This window comes from Canis lupus, chromosome 3 (assembly GCF_011100685.1).
Source record: "Canis lupus familiaris isolate Mischka breed German Shepherd chromosome 3, alternate assembly UU_Cfam_GSD_1.0, whole genome shotgun sequence".
Lineage (NCBI taxonomy): Eukaryota > Metazoa > Chordata > Mammalia > Carnivora > Canidae > Canis > Canis lupus.
In genome coordinates this window covers 7,986,901-8,004,245 of record NC_049224.1, presented here as the reverse complement: position 1 = coordinate 8,004,245, position 17,345 = coordinate 7,986,901, and the positions used below count along the sequence as shown (strand labels likewise).

At 41.5% G+C, this 17,345-nt stretch overlaps 1 protein-coding gene across 1 annotated transcript in view; it reads left to right on the top strand.

The window, feature by feature from the left end:
• PPIP5K2 (diphosphoinositol pentakisphosphate kinase 2) overlaps nucleotides 1-7,013 on the top strand; it is a 98,636-nt gene extending 91,623 nt beyond the window's left edge. The window contains exon 33 of the mRNA XM_038532195.1: nucleotides 6,474-7,013. Coding sequence (XP_038388123.1) covers nucleotides 6,474-6,544 — 71 coding nt within the window. The 3' untranslated portion in view covers nucleotides 6,545-7,013. The remainder of the gene's footprint in view (nucleotides 1-6,473) is intronic.
• Nucleotides 7,014-17,345: the final 10,332 nt, after the last annotated feature.

The following is a 17,345-nucleotide window of genomic DNA, read 5'->3' as shown; positions in this document are numbered from 1 at the left end:
CCGTCTCCCAAAATCAAAGCACATTAAGGTCATGTGAGAGGCCGTGGCCGCTTAGGCCTGAGGTGGCCGAGCTGAGAGAGGAGAGCTGAACTGCACGCAAAGTACATTTCTTTGCTGACTAGCAGAAAAGCATGAGTGTTTCTCATGGGCAAGACGTGAACTCCAACTATGTGAAGAACCCCTATCTGGAAAGATGATCTGATCCCCACTGTGAAAAGATCGCTGGAGGCCCATTAGGGTTTTCAAGAGTTTATTTGAGCAGGCGTGGACTGGCATGAAGCCGTGCAAGGAGCACTCCCCGGACAAGACTTGAGGGGAAAGGCTTTTCTAGAAGAGACCTGGAGGGAAAGCAAAGGAATTATCTGAGTGGCTACAGCTTAAGTGGTTGCCTCGTGATAGGAACAACCAGTTGGCTGTTTGTGCGTGGTTGTTCTTACATTTCATTTTCCTTGAAGGAGTGCACTTACAGGAATCAACTCAGCCTGAGGTTGCTGCTGGCTTATGTAGGCTACCAAGGCATGACAGCCGCCTCAGTCGCATGGCTTCCTTGTTTAATTACTTGAACACCACAAAGGAGATGGGCCACCAGGTAGATGGCCAGGGAGGGAGGGAGGATGGTGAGCAGTTGGGGCAAGGCGCAGTGAGCCTCACAGCGTGAGGGCACCAGCAGCAGTATCCTCGAGGAGCTCCAGCAGCTCGGGAGCCCCAGAGGCCGCATGTGTGCCAGCCAAGTAGAGCTCTTCCGCCCCTTACTTCACGCCTGGAGTGAGGACAGGAGGGGTGGCCCACACTGGGACAGGGTGCGATCTAGAAGAAAGTCTGGAACATTACTTAGTACACTGCACTGAGCATCTTCATTACTAAAGCGAGACTGTTCTTGCCCCTAGAAGGGACTAGAGAGGATGTATGTCTTTGTTCCGATTCTAAAAATGATGGTATCTGCCTGGCATGTCAACCAGGGACAGGAAAATACTTAGCTCTCCAAGTAGAGGAAAAGCGGGTTTAGCATATATAAAGTGCCTAACGCAGTAAATATTTTCCATTTTCATCACTGTTCTTCTTATCAGCCCGTAGAACTTGTCGGACTCTTGTATGACTGAAGGTTGAATGAACATTGCCAAGGACGCCAAGATGGCGAGCTGGGAAGAATGGACCGAGGGGAGCTCACAGCGCTGTTCCTTCCCCTTCCATCCACGCGTCGGGGCTGGCTCTGTTCTTGAGCGCCCCATAGGAGGGGGAATGTCTATTACCTGAATGTCTGATTCCGTTTTCTAACTTTCGGCACCGAGTCCTCGGGAGCTGTCAGGCAAGGCTCTGCAGTGCTCCCTCAGGGGCAAAGTCAGAGCTGCTCATCCAGGGCGCTCCCGCCGTGCTGGGGCCTCCCTAAATATGTGTAGAGTGAGAGCACAGGCCCGGGGGCCTGGGGCCGGGGCGGGGGGGGGGGGGCGAGTTACCTCTGGGATTGTGATGATGAGCCCATTCTGGCCACCAAAGCAAAATGGCGTCACTCGAAGGGTGTCTTCAGAAACACTTCTTCCCCGCAAGACTGTGGAGAGTTTTCACCGCCCAGTGTCACTCCTCCCAGTAAAGACGGAGGGCATTTTTCAAAGTGGTGTTCCACCCACTTTTCCGACGGTTACTAGGACTCCAGAGAGAGAACTGAGGCTTCTGTCAGGCAAATACACTCGAGAAATGGCACACGCTTTGTCCTCCCCACCGGGACACACACAGTCAGAGTCCTCAAAGCTTGCACAGATTAGTTTTGCTAAACCAGCGTGTATTTACTGACTTTTTAGGAGCTCGGAACAGAGTTTCCTTCTCTCCTAGTATACTTGTTAGCATCCCTCTGGCCAATGCTCTTTGTCACAACCATTCTAGACGCATAGGATCGAGGCCTTATGCTCCAGAAAGGCCCTGCGCAGAGGAACAGCGTGTAAACGCATCGGTGTGGATTATCCCCACCCAGGATTCTGGAAAGCAGAAAGCAGGACGGCAAGGATGCAGGATCCCTGGGAAGAGGCCGCTTTTGAGGAGGCCAAGGAAGGCGAAGGGCTGCAAACCACCGTAGCTAGAAGACGGGGAGGCCAAGAGGGAGCGGGAGCCCGGTGGGGGAATGCGGTGTGCTTCACGCTCCCGTGCGTGGCAAGATACAGAAATAGTACTTTGTGTTACTCAGGGAGACAAAAGGGACTGCCATAGACTACAATTTAGTTGTCTATTTTAATCATTTATCTATTCCAGTAAGGCTTCTATAGCGCTCGCCGGTGCCGGGCACCGTGCACAGCACGTGGCAAATCTGAACTCCTCAGATTCTCAGCACCACTGTGAGGTGGGCACTGTGGTTATCAGGCCCATTTCACAGATGAGGGAATTAGGGGCAGAGAGACTAGCTTGCCCCAAGGGCTGGGACGCAGGGCCAGATCCTGTCCTCACAGTCCGAGCTCCTAGTCTCTGCTCTGTGCTGCTTTGTGAGGCCATAAAGTCAAATGGGGCCCTGCAGGAGGCAACCTCAAGTCATCTAATAATATGAACAGCAACTGCCTGTGCAAAGGGAAAATCCCCCCCAAGCCCCCCTTCCCCTTCTAGGTCCTCGGAAATGGGAGAAAATTCTCCACTTTAATCAAAACTGACTGGCGTTAATGTTTACTCCTGTAACTTCTTGCTATGACCTTTCATATGCTCAAGATGAAACTGAATTTCATGTGAGGGACAGCGTTCCAGGTAAAACAACTTAAGTGATAAAACTTGTTACCTCGGCAATGTTGCCCGAGGGGCAGACTTCAGAGTTTTCCTGGGAGATGTTCGGCAGAAGGTCCCGATGCCATTTCATGCACCATTTAATCAGGTTTCGCTCGAGAAACAGGGAGAGATGGAAAGCTATATTTTTCTTTTTAAAAACACATAACTCATATCTTTAGTGTAAAAGTAATTCATGCTTACTGTAGACAAGTTTGAAAACACATAAATTACGATTAAGAAAATAAAAATAAAATAAATAAAATAAAAATGGTGCATAATTTTACCACCCAAAGACAACAACTCCATTCTTTTTTCTGTGCCGAATATATATGTGTGTGTTCAACGTAATTATGGTCATTCTGAATACATTTTGGATCTTACACATTTTGTTTAACATCACGTTGTGAACATTTTTGCATTTCTCAAAAAATCTTTTTTTTTTTTTCTCAAAAAATCTTTAACTGTGATGTTTGTTTTGTCTGTCACGTTGCTTTAATTTTTTAATTTTATGTTTTGTGTCATGTCCTGTGTTCTTTCTCTTTCCGTATAAGGAATACGGTTCCTTTGCTTTTGTCTTCTGCAGTGATTTGTACTATTTTCACTTCTTGCTTGAACTTGCAGTGAACAAACGGATCTCTAGTTATGCAAGCCAAGACTGAAACTATTTGTTGACTCAGCCCACCTCAATGATTGGGAAGCTTTCTCTGTTTCTATTGCTTCACACCTGTCCTCCTCCACTTCTTGATCTTCGCTAGCAGCATTTGGAATTTAAACTATTATTTAATATAATATTTTATTTAATATTATATTGTGTATATTTATATTTTAAAAATTTATTGTATTTGTGTATTCAAGTATATCTTTAGAGATGATTTGTTACCACGTATAATTCTTGTGGCCATATTTATAATGATTTTTTCTTTTTTAATTTTTTATTCAGAAATAATTTCAGACTTTCACAATACTGCAAACACAAAAAGATGTATAAACATTTGTGAAAGTACAAACACTCCTATACGAGAGTTGCAAAATATCACACTGTATACTTCAGCAAAGAAATGTGTAGATGGCAAAAAGCATATGAAAACTGCAAAACAGATTTATTAGTCCTTAAGGAGAAGCAAATTAAACTCACAGTGAGATACTACTACTCCCTGGTTAGAATGAGTCAAATTAGAAATACCGATTGTACTAAGTGTTGGCAGGGAAACCGAACCACTGAAACTCCTGTCCACTGCTAGTGAGAGTGTAAAATGTTATGGCCACTCTGGAGAAGAGCTTGACACCTGCATTAAAAAATACACACATACGTATCATATGACCCAGTCCTTCCACTCCTAGATATCCAACCACAATAAATGAAAGTGTGTGCATGCAAAGTCTTGAAACTGAGTGCTCATAGCAGCTTCATTTGTAATGTCTACAAACAGGTGAAGGGATAAACAGATTGTGATATCCATACCATGGAATACTATTCAGCATTAAAATAGAAAAAAACTATAGATGCCCGCAGTAACAGGAACGAGTCTCCATATAACTGATGAGTGTAAAAAGCCAGGCAAAAAAAAAAAAAAAAAAAAAGGATCCACACATCACACATCTCATTCCATGTATGTCACATATTAAAATATGAAAACAAATCTAATGACAGAGCAGATCACTGGCTGCCTGGGTGGGGGGTGGGGCAGCGATGCAGATCACTGTGGAAGAAAGATGACAAAGGCATGAGGCAACCCTCGAGCTGATGGATAGCTTCGTTATCTTGATTGTTGCGATGGCTTCACAAGTATGTACCTATATCAGTACTTATCAAATGGTACTTTTTAAATAAGTGTGATTTGTTTTGTTTTAATTATACTCCAATAAATCTATAAAAATTCATAATAGATACGATTTTTTTGTATATCAGGTACTGTTTTCTAGCTCCTTATAAAAAGTAGGAAAGATATGTAAAAGCATTTAGCACTCTAGCAGTTATAGCAGAGATGCAATATAATTTAGTTGAAAACAAATCTGTTTTATAAATAATCTTTCAATGAAAATGTTTGGTATGGGGTAAAAAGTTTACTTCTAATTGCATAGAGAATCCCAGTTTTCTTCTGATACATTTTTGAACTAAACAAACGAAAAACAACACAACAAATGAGTTTTTCTGGCCCATGGAACCCAATGGCAAAACAGCAAGAACAAGAGCCACATCATCTCTAAATATATGGATATAGATACATATATGTACATGTGTCTATATATGTTCATACATATTACACACTGAGAAACGTACAAATTTAAATCCATCTAAGAGGATTAGATAGATTTTTAGAAACCTATTCATTGGTAACTGAATGTCAGAGATTTCTTTTTTTTGAATGTCAGAGATTTCAAAGTCAATTTATTAAGATGCCTTAAGTACAGTTGTGTTCAACAGATACCTTTAAAAAGTAAATCAACGAACTTCTTTTTTTAATTATGTATTCATGCAAAAGTCATAATGAAAATAACTTTCAACATTGTATTTTTTGAGAGAGAGAGGCAGCACATGAGTGGAGAGCAGCAGAAGGAGAGGGAGAGAAATTCTCAAGCAGGCTGCATGTCCAATGCAGAGCCTGATGCAGGGCTCGATCTCACAACCCTGAGATCATGACCTGAGCCAAAAATCAAGATTCCAAGGCTCAACCAACTGAGCCACTCAGGCGCCCCAAATTTCAATATATATATTTAAAAGATTTTATTTATTTATTTGAGAGAGACAGAGCACAGGCAGGGGGAGCAGCAGAGGGAGAAACGGGTTCCCTACTGAGCCAGGAACCAGAACCAGACTCGGAGCTCGGGCTGGACCCTGGGGTCATGACTTGAATGGAAGGCAGATGCTTAACTGACTGAGCCACTCAGGTACCCCTAACTTTCCATATTTTAAAAATTGGGTTTTTTGGCCCCATAGCCCTAAAAGTTGCTACTATTTATGAAAAACACTACTCTTACACAGCTTCTAATTGAAGATACTAAAAAAATTAAATACTGTTTCCAAACTTATTTTGGCATTGAAGTTAGCATTATTTGTTTAACATTGATTAGAGACAACTAAAAATGAGGATAGTCAATGGTTTGAAATAAAAAATAAAAAATAGTACTTGGTTTTCTTGTTTCCTTTTTATCATTCAAATATCCTCATGCTATTATTATTTACAAACTCTGGTTTCTCAAAGGCCAGAATTCATTATAGAGCAAATAATTTTTTTTTAATAGTAAAGTGTTAAGGTGAATAAAGGTATAGAGGAGAGTATTATGAGGAAAAAGAGGTAGGGTGTTGAAAATTTCTACTATGAAGTATAAAAGATCACTGAATATGCCTACCAAATACGGAATTCCTATAGTCACCATTTAGCTGATAAATGAGCTGATATTTAATTAGTTCATCAATAATTCATTATTTATTGAACTTCTATAGTTAAGGAACTATGAGAAACACCATGATAGATGATTCTTAAAGCTTCAAGAAAAATAGTGCATGAGAAAAGTAGCATATGGCTAGAAACTGAACCTTTGGAAACATAAAAAATGTAGAAGAAGTAAATCCACTGAAAAACAGGAAAAAAGGGTAAAAAAGCTCAGAGGTGCATCTGAGCAGGGTGTCATCTTGGAAATCAAGCTTATATCATAAATATATTGACACAGCACCGAGGACCTGTGGTAGACAACACCAGTGCTCATCGATATCCAATCTCCTCTCCTTTCAGGCATATGGAAAACAGCAGATTCCAGCCCTCCTGCAGGCACACCCAGTAATTTGACTAGTTCTAGCCAATGAGCTTTGAGCGGCGGTGGCAGGTGTCAACTCTGCCCAGGCACAGAAGAGCAGATTTATGATGTCCCTTCTCGTCCTCCTCCCACCATAAGTTGGCTTATTGGAACATCCATCAGCCTGTGTCCTTGAATGACTACACAAAGCGGAGAATTTTTATGGTGACATGTGACATGAGAGAGAAATGTGAACTTGTGTGGTGTGAAAGGACTGGGCTTTGAGGGTTGAGTGTTTTTAAAGCATACGTGTAGCTGTCTTGACTAATAAGGGAAGCCAGAAGTTAGCACTGTTATGTATCAGAGCAGCGAAAGCTATTTCCGCCAGCCCGATTTTGGTGGGCCTGTGGTTGTTCACAAATAGGTAGGATGCCGTCTTAAAGGACTTTCTCTTTCTGGATCGGAACAACAAGACAATCATGCGTGTCGGATGGAAGAGATAAATAAACACGGCCACGTGTTTTGGCGGTATGCATTGATTTACCATCTCCAATCTCGCATCCTTAATATATATTATCATGGAAGACCATTTACATGCCTGAAGGTTCCACGTTGCAATTATCTGCACATTGCAATCAAGCATCTTATCGCTGCAGGCCTATACAAAATGTTAACCATTTTTATGAAGTGCTGGAATGCTACAAAGGATCTTATATGGAGTTGGAGTAAAGCAAATTTTAATCACCCCTCCCAATCTAGGCATTGTGCCATGAAGCACCATAAGATCACTCCCCCCAGATCAGGGTCAACGGAAGTAGAAACGTAAGGATAGACATGAAGCTGTCAGAAATTTCTGGGTGGCAGATGTCCATCAACAGATGGATTAATAAAGAAGATGTGGTATATATATTATATATATTATGGTGTATATATATAATATATATAATGGAAAACTACTTGGCCATCGGAAAATAAAATCTCACCTATTACAATGACATAGAACTAGAACTAGAAGGCATTATGCTAAGTGAAATAAGTCCATCTGAGAAGAGAATTATATGATCTCAGTCATATGTGGAAATTTAAGAAACAAAACAGGATCATAGGAGGGGAGTTAAAAATAAAGCAAGACGAAATCAGTGAGGGAGACAAACCATAAGAGACTCTTAATCATAGGAAACAAACAGGTTTGCTGGAGGAGAGAGGGTAGGGGGATGGGGTAACTGGGTGATGGGCATCAAGGAGGACACGTGATGTTCTGAGCACTGGGTGTTATAGAAGATTGATGAATCACTGACCTCTACCTCTGAAACTAATACTATTTGTTCATCAATTGAATTTAAATGTTAAAAAAGAACAATAAAAAAAAAAAGGAAATTTCTGGGCTGGCTGAGGGCCGTTTTGAACCGTTGTGTGAGGGCACCACAGTCCTAGTCTAGGGCATTCTCTACCTTGCCTCAGGGCCATCGATGGTGCCAGGATCCACACAGATGCAGGTGACCTCAGGTGTAAAATCTTGGCAGTACGAATATTGGTTAGGAGTTTCCAAAAAGTGAGTGAGGGTTGATAGTTCTTGAATGGTCACTTCTCTTCGTCTGCCTTCCTCACCCAAATCTCCGGGACTGGTGACACAAACTAAGATGTTTCTCGGATGTCCCCGGCACTCCACCTCCAGGCTCACACCTCTCTCCTGCCCCGTGGACAACTGAAGGACATCAGGTCAGGCCTAGCCTGGTGTTGGACGCTTGGCCTTCCTCCATCTAGGTTGCTGGACAGAGCAATGAATATTCCAATAGGATTATTAACTGATTAAAATAAGGAGATAACCAAGGAGCTCAGCTTTTTAAAAAGAAAACAGCAAACTGGATTACAGAGTCCATTAAAAGAGGAAGTTTTACAACTGATGGGACAAGGGTTCAAAATAGGCATTGTAAACACACTCAAATGGATTGGGAACAATATCACCAACATGAAACGATAAAAAGAAAATGTAAAAAGATACAGGTTGGAAACATTATGGGTAAAAAAGTATAGGAGCACCATGGATGGGATTAAAAGTAGGGTTGGTACAGCTGCAGAATTAATGATCCCATTGGAAATGTGATGGAGGCTCCTTCCCAAAGGGAACAGGTAAAAATAAGGACACAGAAAATAGAAAAGAGATGCCAAGCCAAGCAGAGGTGGAAGCAATCTGTGGAAAGGCTCACATCTGGATAGTAGGAGTGCCAGAAATAGGGGGTTTAATATTGAAGAAACAATGGTGATCGAGGCCCCAGACTGAAAGCTGAACATTTTCAGTGAAAAAAAAAACAGAGCGGGACAGACATGAGAAGTAAAGAAAAAGCCACAGTTAGGCATGGTCTATGAAATTTAAGAATGTCAAGGACAAAAAGATTTTCGGGAAAAGCAAATCAGGTCTTCCGACCGCGATTCATCTGTGTTGGTTCTGCTTATCCCTGTATGTACTGTTCATGAGAAAATGCTTGCTTTTTTTTTTTTTTTTTTTTAGTGCTCACTTTCTGAGACATCAGCTTGTGGGCAACTGAAACAAAACAGCACTTGTTGGCCAAGGTCAATTGTGAAGAGGATCCAACCTGGTTTGGGGATCTGACTAAAAGAACAAAATAACTTGTTCACCATGGCCGGGGAAAATAGATTTTTTTTCCTTGAATAGATGCAATATTTCCTTTGACTCTTTTTAAAGAGTCAAAAGACTCCTAAGCAGTCTTCTGAAGAAACGTTATTGCCATGCTATGTGACAGCTATGAAGAGGTATGCATGGATTAATACTCTGAGGGTGAGGATAAAATTATAATGAAAATCATTTTGCCTATGAAAATTGTTTATCATCATTATCATATTACAAAGCAATCTGGCTTAGATGGAAGTAGTTCATGTAAGTGATCGTAAGTAATATTATTATAACCAATCAAAAGTTAGCTCTCTCCTCATTGTTTTTTAGTCCTCCAGTTAAAAATCAGTAAGTTTAAATGCGAATTATCATCATCATCATCTCTATCATCACCACTCTCACGTGCAGATAATTTTGCCCACTGCCCCACATGTATAAGACGGAAGTCTTGTTTCTGATTGTCTGAAGTATTGGGATTTCCTTGGCCACCAACTCCTTATACCATATCTTAACATGTAAGTACCTAGTTTGGGGGCTTTCTGTTTTTTGTTTGTTTTTGTTTTTGTTTTTGTTTTTTGCTAGATTATTTGCAAAATGCTCCTTCCTTCTTTGCCTTCCTTAATATGTACTGAGTACTCACTGTGTACTAGCACCGAATGATGGTGATAAAGGAGAAGAAAAGCTTTGATCCCTGACTTGTACTTTCCAGAAGCCCCCAAGACTGGTGAGCAACTGCTCCCTGCTCAACAGTTCTGTGTTGAATATCCTGGGGTCTAGGGGATTTGAGGGAAAAGAATCTGGACCATGAAGATGTTGAAGATATTGATTGTATGTCACCGGTATGCTCCCAGGATATGGGAATGAGGAAAGTTCTGATCCGGGATTTGTAGCAATGGAAAGGCAAGGACAAAAAATGTGACTACAGAGATATGATCATGTTAGTCTAGTTTTAGGGGGAAAAGGATGATCAGTAACTCCTCCAGGAACATAGAAATGTCTTTTCTCCCTTTCTCTAGCTCTCTCTCTCTCTCTCTCTTACACCCACACACCCACACACACGCCCCAGGTTTGATGTAAGGACCAACCATAAGCATGCACAGTGTGATTTTAAGAGCCAACTCTTTCTTTCTGACTCTGATGATTTAGCACAGGAAAACAAAAGCTTTCTTTTGCCTGGTAACTATGATAAAGTAAATAATACGGCATCCCCAAGATGGCTATGTTACTGAGGAGCACGGGAACCAGAGAGCAGATTTATGATTTCTGGCTGATGAGTCAATAAGAATGGACCTAAGTTTCAAAACTAATCAGTAAAGTGATAGCTCAAAAATCACAATGCCTTATAAGGAAGTCACAGTCATCCTACAGTTTGCTTATGGGACTTAAGTACCATATGATATAATAACACGTTGAGTAAACTCACCAAATTGCGGTGGGTGGAGGTACCACTTCCTCAAAAAAACAAGAAGCTGTCAGATATTTAAAAAGAGGTTAATAGGGAGAGGCTTTCTCTCTAAGACAGGGTAGGGCTTTCCAGGTAAACACTTAGATGTTCAAAGGACAGAAAGGGTGGCTTGGAAACCTAGGCTTGAGAACCATTTGGAGCTCTTGTCTTCAGATTGTCCAGGAAAGAGAGGTCCAAAAGGGCTGACAAGAGGATCTGGATGATCTGACCCAAACCTAGGAAGGCATGTGTAGTTCTTACTCGAATTCTAAATAAGTGGCTTCTAGTATCCAATTGCTCTCCCCACCAGGAAGAAATATTTTCCTTGCGAAGTGAGTAAGTGGACTTTCTACTCCAAATGTGTCTTAGATGACTTTGGGTGGTGAATTTTTCCAGGAAATGGATAACTTGATTTTTTACAGTTGAAAGATCATCAACCGAAGCATAGGATGAGAGAAAAGAAACTGCAGGATGCCTTTTGAATATTAGTTTCTCCCTTACAGATATATACGTCTCAACATATCCAAGCCTTTGTCATGTGTAACAGAAGGCGTGTCCTCCAGTCTCCTAATAAGACTGTCATTTTCATCAATGACTATAGAGAGGGAGAGATTAGTGACCCTTGAGATTTATGCCATTCAGTGCCTAGGAGTCTTCTATTCATAAATTCTGCTGAATTTAGTAGGATGTTACTTCATTAAAGTAATAAATATAAATTGAAAATATAATTTTTAAAAAAGATTTTATTTATTTATTCGTGAGAGACACAGAGAGAGAGAGAGAGAGACACAGGCAGAGGGAGAAGCAGGCTCCATGCAGGGAGCCCGACATGGGACTCGATCCTGGGTCTCCAGGATCACACTCCGGGCTGAAGGTGGCGCTAAACCGCTGGGCCACCAGGGCTGCCCCAGAAAATATAATTTAATATCTAATGTAAATATAAAATATATAATACAATGAGAATAAATAATATAAATATAAATGAAAGAAGTAATAAAGTAGGATGATAACTTCAATATAAAAATCCCTTAGAATTCCAAGAGTCCGAGAAACGATAATCACTGGTGTCGTGGTGCATTAATGCGTGTGCAACGTTACAAACACGTGTATATGAAAGCTCTGTGATTTGATTGACCTTCTGACTACACTAGAGTTTGGACAAAGAACTTATTGTTTGCAAACTGTGCATCAGCAAGCACAGAATACTTCGGAACGAGACCGTTTGACATTACACGTTGCTGTGGGGCCTTCAGCAGGAAACTTACCAGCCGAGAGGTGTGTTTCGTGTGTCTTCTCTACCTTTCAGAAACCCGGGGAACACCTGTGGCTGTCGACACAACACAGAAATACAGAAAGATGAAGGAAATGTCCCTTCCAGATTCTCAGATTTGGGTCCAGGTACATGAGGCCACGTGTGCAGGAACCGGGGCTCTGCTGGGCCACCTTCAGTTAGGAGGTGCTCAGGTGCACGCCGGGCGCTCCTGCCGTCAGGCTGCTGACTTAGCAGCTAACCTGTTAAAGGGGCCTCAGGGTGACTTGTCTTCTCTGGTTAGATGATGACACAGCCGACGATTCTTCGACATTGGAAGTTTGTTCCCAATGAAAGGCAGCGCCAGGATGAGAAGGGGGAGGCCAAGGTGGGAACGGGGGCTCCTTGGATCAGGGGTGGTTTCCGGGTGGTGAGAAGGGCTGTGCTGTGTGTACAGAGTGTGACCTGGGTGGCGACCCCTCCCCGTTACTCTTGGGGAGATTTGCCAGGGAGAAAGGTCATTCCATAGCCGCCGCCCCCAATCCTGAGCTTGGCACCTGCGCCTCCACGCCGCATCCTCTGCACGGCTCCCCGTCCCCCAGGCCGTGTGCGGCCAGAGCTCCCTGCTTGCCCCACCAGGGTACAGGCCCGACTCACTGTTCCCCTGGTTGGAAATCCCACACTGTGTTCTCTTTAACTATGTGGTCCAACTCCCCCCAAGCACCTGCAGTCAAGGCTGCATGGGTGGAACAGTTTCCTCTAAAGAATGAGGAATAATTAAAGAAAATTAATTACCGCCAAGGATAAGAGCTTTAAATATTATACCTCAGATATGCCTGTTTCCCTAGTGGCGGGGGGAGGCAAGTTCAGCCCCTCAGAAGGGTCATTTAAGAGCACCCACTATTTCTGTCTTGTCCTTCTGCCTTCTTCATCCTTGCTGCCAATGTTCTCCATCCCCTTTTCAGTAAAACCCTACTCCCTGCCCCACGGGGACTTCTATGGCCCTTGCTTCCATCCCCTTTCTCCAAGAAGTGCAATCCAGAAAGTGGAACCGTCCCAGCCGGGTTTTCAACGAGATAATCACCCTGGAACAACATGAAGGGAATTTCAGCAGAAAGTCCAGGTGGGCTTTGGTTCTCGGGGCGGGGTGGCGGGGGGAGGGTGTCCTAAGATCACAGGATAAGATGCTTCTCAGGGGTACCTAGTGAGTAACACAGCAAGCACACGGGCCTTTCTCAGGGCCACCTCCTCCCTGCAGCGACAGGGATTGCATTCGGCCCTTCAGAAATTCCCATAATCACACTGCTGCCGTCACCTGATGTGTGTTATGTCTTTGGGGACACACTCTTCTTTTCAAGCTTTTCAATGCACCGAAAATAACGATCAGCTGACCCTAGAAGAACCTCCCGCCACGGAAATCCGCACGTACCTTCCGACCTCCTAAAACGCAGCTACTGAGAGCCTGCGGGGGACCAGAGGCCTAGCCTAACCACAAACCACTGATTAACACATATTTTGCGTAGGTAGCATTGTATCCTGTATTCTTGTAGTAAAGTCCACTGGAGAAGAGAGAATGTTAAGAAAATCACAAGGAAGAAAAAATACATTTTCGGTGCTGTACCGGATCCACATTTTAGAAAACCCCTGTATACATGAGCTGGTGCAGTTCGAACTGATGTTCTTCAAGGGTCAGTTGTATTTTCCCAGCTGTTTTTTGTTTTTTTGTGTTTTTTTTTCAACACCAAAGGAAAAAAATCAACCTAAAATGTCATTCTGGATCTGAAAGCAGTGGAATCTTAAGGTAATTATCCAGTTCTTGCCCCGGTGCTCACATAGAAGTTTAGGAAGTGGTCAGCGATAGTAACAAATGGGAACGCGGATTTTGCCCCAGACTTCTTTTTGTTCTGGAAAAGAAAGAGCATATTAAAGTGAATCTTCATAAGTAAAAAAAAAAAAAAAGGAAGGAAGGATTTGGGCTAAGTGTTTAGGAAGAACAAGAAGTTGTAATACCGCACGAGGTTACTGATTAGGAGGGTAAAAAAAGCCACTTCACGTAGTTTCTGAATAGAAAATTAAGAGATTAATCAAAACTGTTAACAACTGGAAACCATCAGGCTTTGATTGGTTGAAGAATTTCAAAACGCATATGTGAAAATCTATTCTTTGAATAGGCATTAATTTTGCATCATTTAAAATTCAAAATATACAAAAGAATGTATACTAAAAGAATTACCTCCCATTCCGGTCCCCAGACATCATCTTTTCCTCCCTGAGGGCAACTCCTATTTTCCACTTCTTGGCTCTGCTTCTCAAGATATGTTATCAAGATGCAGATGTGCTGCGTTTAAATTCCTTCGGTATTTTAAAGCTTGTTACGTTGAGTTATTTTACGGTCACAGGAAATAATACAGAGAGATTCCATAAACCCTTTACCCAGATTCCCTCTTGGTAACCTACAGTAGGGTGCCACAGGGTCCTCTCTCTGGTGCGATATCACAGCCTTCACCCCGGCCCCCCTTAATCTGTTCTCCAAGTCTATATTTTTTTTTAAACTTTATTTATTTATTTATTTATTTATTTATTTATTTGAGACCCAGAGAGAGAGAGGCAGAGACATAGGCAGAGGGAGAAGCAGGCCCCACGCAGGAAGCCCGATGTGGGACTCGACCTCGGGGCTCCAGGATCACACCCTGGCCCTAAGCCAGATGCCGAACCCCTGAGCCACCAGGGATCCCCCTCCAAGTCTATAATTTTGTCATTTCAAGAATGTTCTATAAATGGTATCATACAGTTTGTAGCCTTTTGAGATTGACTTTTTTCCTTTCAATATAATTCTCTGCACGTTGTTGCATGGGGCTGTAGTTTGTTCCTTTTTATTGATGAAGAGTATTCCATGCTATGGATGCATCACGGTGTAACCATTGGCCTGTTGAACAACATCTAGTTGTTTCCTGTTTCCGACTATGATGAATAATGTTGAGCATCATTCTAATGAAAGCTCTAAGCATTCATTTACAGGTTGCTGGTGATTGTAGGTTTTCATTTCTTTGGAAAAAGTGCCCAGGAATGTAATTTGGGGTCATGGGTCACTACATGTTTGCTTTTTTCCAGAGTGTTTTTTCAAATTGTTTTCCAGAGTGGCTATGCCATGTTCCATTCTCCTCCTCCTCCTCCTCCTCCTCCTCCTCCTCCTCCTCCTCCAGATTTTATTTATTTGGGAAAGTGGGAGAGTGAGAGCATGAGAGAGAGAGAGAGAGAGAGAGAAAGAGAGAGCAGGAGGGAAGGGTGGAGGGAGAGGGAGAAGCAGACTCTCCACTGAATAGGGAGCCTGACTCGGGGCTCAATTCCAGGACCCCGAGATCATGACCTGAGCCAAAGGCAGATGCTTAATCAACTGACTGAGCCACCCAGGTTCCCTGCCATGTTCCACTCTTATTAGCAATGGGAATGATTCAGTTTCTCCACATCCTTACCAGCATTTGGTGTTATTTCACTGACTGAGCCACCCGGGCTCCCCTACTCTTCTTTTTTAAGATTTTTTTCCAGCTATTCTAGGGACTGTGCCTTTCCATATAAATTATAGGATAATTTCATCTGTGCCTACAAAAAAACTTTGCTTGGGTTTTGATAGGGACTGCATTAAACCAGTAGATCAATTTGGGGAGAACCAACATCTTTACTAGCTTGCATCCTCCAATTCATGAACACAGTACATCTTTCCACTTATTTAGATCATTGATTTCTCTCATCAGCATTTTGTAGTTTCCAGTATACAAGTCCTATATTTCTTTGGTTAGATTTACACCGAAGTATTTCTCCTTTTTTGAGTGATTGTACATGATACTGAATTTTTAGTTTTGACTTCCATGTATTCATCATGGGTACCCAGAAATACAGTAGATTTTGCATGTACATCTTGTATTTCGAAGCCTTGCTGAACTCACTAAATCATTCCCAGGAGCTTGTTTGTTATTGTTTGTAGATTTCTTGAGATTTTCTATAGAAAATCAGGTCATCTGAAAATAGAGGTAGTTTTATTTCTTCCATTCCAATCTGTTTGCCTTTTCTTGACTTATTGTACTGGCTAGAAATTCTAGTACAACTTGAATGTGAGTAGTGAGAACAAATAATTTTGTCTTATCCTTGTGCTTGGAGGGAAAAGCATTTCACCTTCTACCACTAAGTACAATGGTAACCATAACTTTTTTACAGATGCTCTTTATCAAACCGAGACACTTCCTCTTTATTCCCATTTTTCTATGAGCTTTTTTTTAAAAATCATGAATAGCTGTTGAATTTTATCAAATGCCTTTTCTCTTCTAATTGATGAGATGACATGAATTTTCTCCTTGATTCTATTACTATATGGATAACACTGATTTTTTTTTAAGATTTTATTTTTTTATTCATGAAAGACAGAAAGAGAGAGAGAGAGGCAGAGACACAGGCAGAGGGAGAAGCAGACTCCACACAAGGAGCCCGACATGGGACTCGATCCTAGGTCTCCAGGATCACACCCTGGGCTGAAGGTGGTGCTAAACCGCTGAGCCACCCGGGCTGCCTGATAACACTGATTTTTGAATATCAAACTACCCTTTCATCCCTGGAATAAACTCACTCAGTCATAGTGTATACTTCTTTCTTTTTTCTTCTTTTTATATATTGCTGATTTTTATTTGCCAACATATTGTTGAGTTTTTCACAATTATATTCACAGGGGATATTTGTAGATTTCTTTTCAAATAGTGTCTTTTTCTGACTTTGGTATCAGAGTACTATCAGCTTCATAAAATGAATTGGAAAGTGTTCACTCCTCTTCTAGTTTCTGAAAGGGACCGCAGAGTTGGTATTAACTTCTTTAAATGTATGATAGTTTTTCAGGAGTTCTCTAGGCCCAAATATTGCTTTCTTGGAAGTTTTAAAATTATGAATTAAATTCTTTTAATAGTTACATGGCTGTTCATATTATCTACTTCATAGAGGGTAAATTGTAGTAGTTTATAGTTTTCAAGGAACTGATCCAATGCATTGAGGTTGTCAAATTTATGAGTATAGAGTTGTTCCTGGTATTTTTTATTGTCCTTTTAATGTCTGTAGGGTCTATAATGACATCCTCTGTTTTAATCCTGATTTTTGATCATTGGATTTTCTCTTTTTTTCTTAGCTTTGCTAGAGATTCGTGAATTTTATTGATTCTTTCAAAGAATCAGTTTTCAACTTCATTCATTTTCTCTATTGTTTTTCTGGTTCAATTCCATTGATTTCTGTTCTGATCTTCATTATTTCTTCTTGTCTGCTTACTTTGGGTTTCTTTTTCTTTTTCTTTTTTTTTTTCCTGATTCTTAAGATTGGAGATTGTCCTCTGATCTAATGTACACATTTCAGTGCCACAAATTTCCTTTTCCATATTGCTCTACCTGTCTCACATGTTCTGAAATTCATTTTCACTTTCATTCAGTTAAGTAAATATATTTTAAAAATTTCTCTCAAGACTTCCTCTGTGATTCACAGGCTGTGCAGGAGTTTGGTGTTTTGTTCCAAGTGCT